At 66.3% G+C, this 395-nt stretch overlaps 1 protein-coding gene across 1 annotated transcript in view; it reads right to left on the bottom strand.

The window, feature by feature from the left end:
• Positions 1-370, bottom strand: part of LOC103609295 (annexin A1-like) — a 9,428-nt gene extending 9,058 nt beyond the window's left edge. Inside the window, 1 exon segment of the mRNA XM_008593642.1 lies at positions 109-370. Within this exon segment, the coding sequence (XP_008591864.1) occupies positions 109-370 (262 nt within the window).
• Positions 371-395: the final 25 nt, after the last annotated feature.

Genomic DNA, 395 nt, shown 5'->3' with positions numbered 1-395 from the left:
GACCTGGCCTCTGTCCCCTCCCGAAAGGCCTCCTCTTCATCCTCCAAGATCCTGCTGCTCCTGCTGCTCCCGCAGCCCTCGGTGTGCTCCCAGGTGGCCTGGTCTCACTGGCCGCTCTATGGGGAACCTTAGGCAGTGGAGGCAGCTCATCTGGACTCCCCAGTAGGGGCAGGAGCGGTGGCATCGGCTTCGTACGTTTCCTGCTGCAGGGCCCCTGTGGCTCCTGCCTGTGCAGCAGCGAACGGCCTGGGGCTGCGGCAGGGGGCGCCACTGCCTCTGGGTGCGGCCTCCCTAGGGACAGGCCACCTCCAGCAGGTCTGTCTGTGCTGGGAACGGCATGGCCTTCCCAGAGGCGGCTGGTGGGAGACATCCCCTCAATCACCTTCAGGCAACGA

Source organism: Galeopterus variegatus, unplaced genomic scaffold, assembly GCF_000696425.1.
Source record: "Galeopterus variegatus unplaced genomic scaffold, G_variegatus-3.0.2 Scaffold9440, whole genome shotgun sequence".
NCBI classification, from domain to species: domain Eukaryota; kingdom Metazoa; phylum Chordata; class Mammalia; order Dermoptera; family Cynocephalidae; genus Galeopterus; species Galeopterus variegatus.
This window is presented reverse-complemented; position numbering and strand designations above follow the sequence as displayed.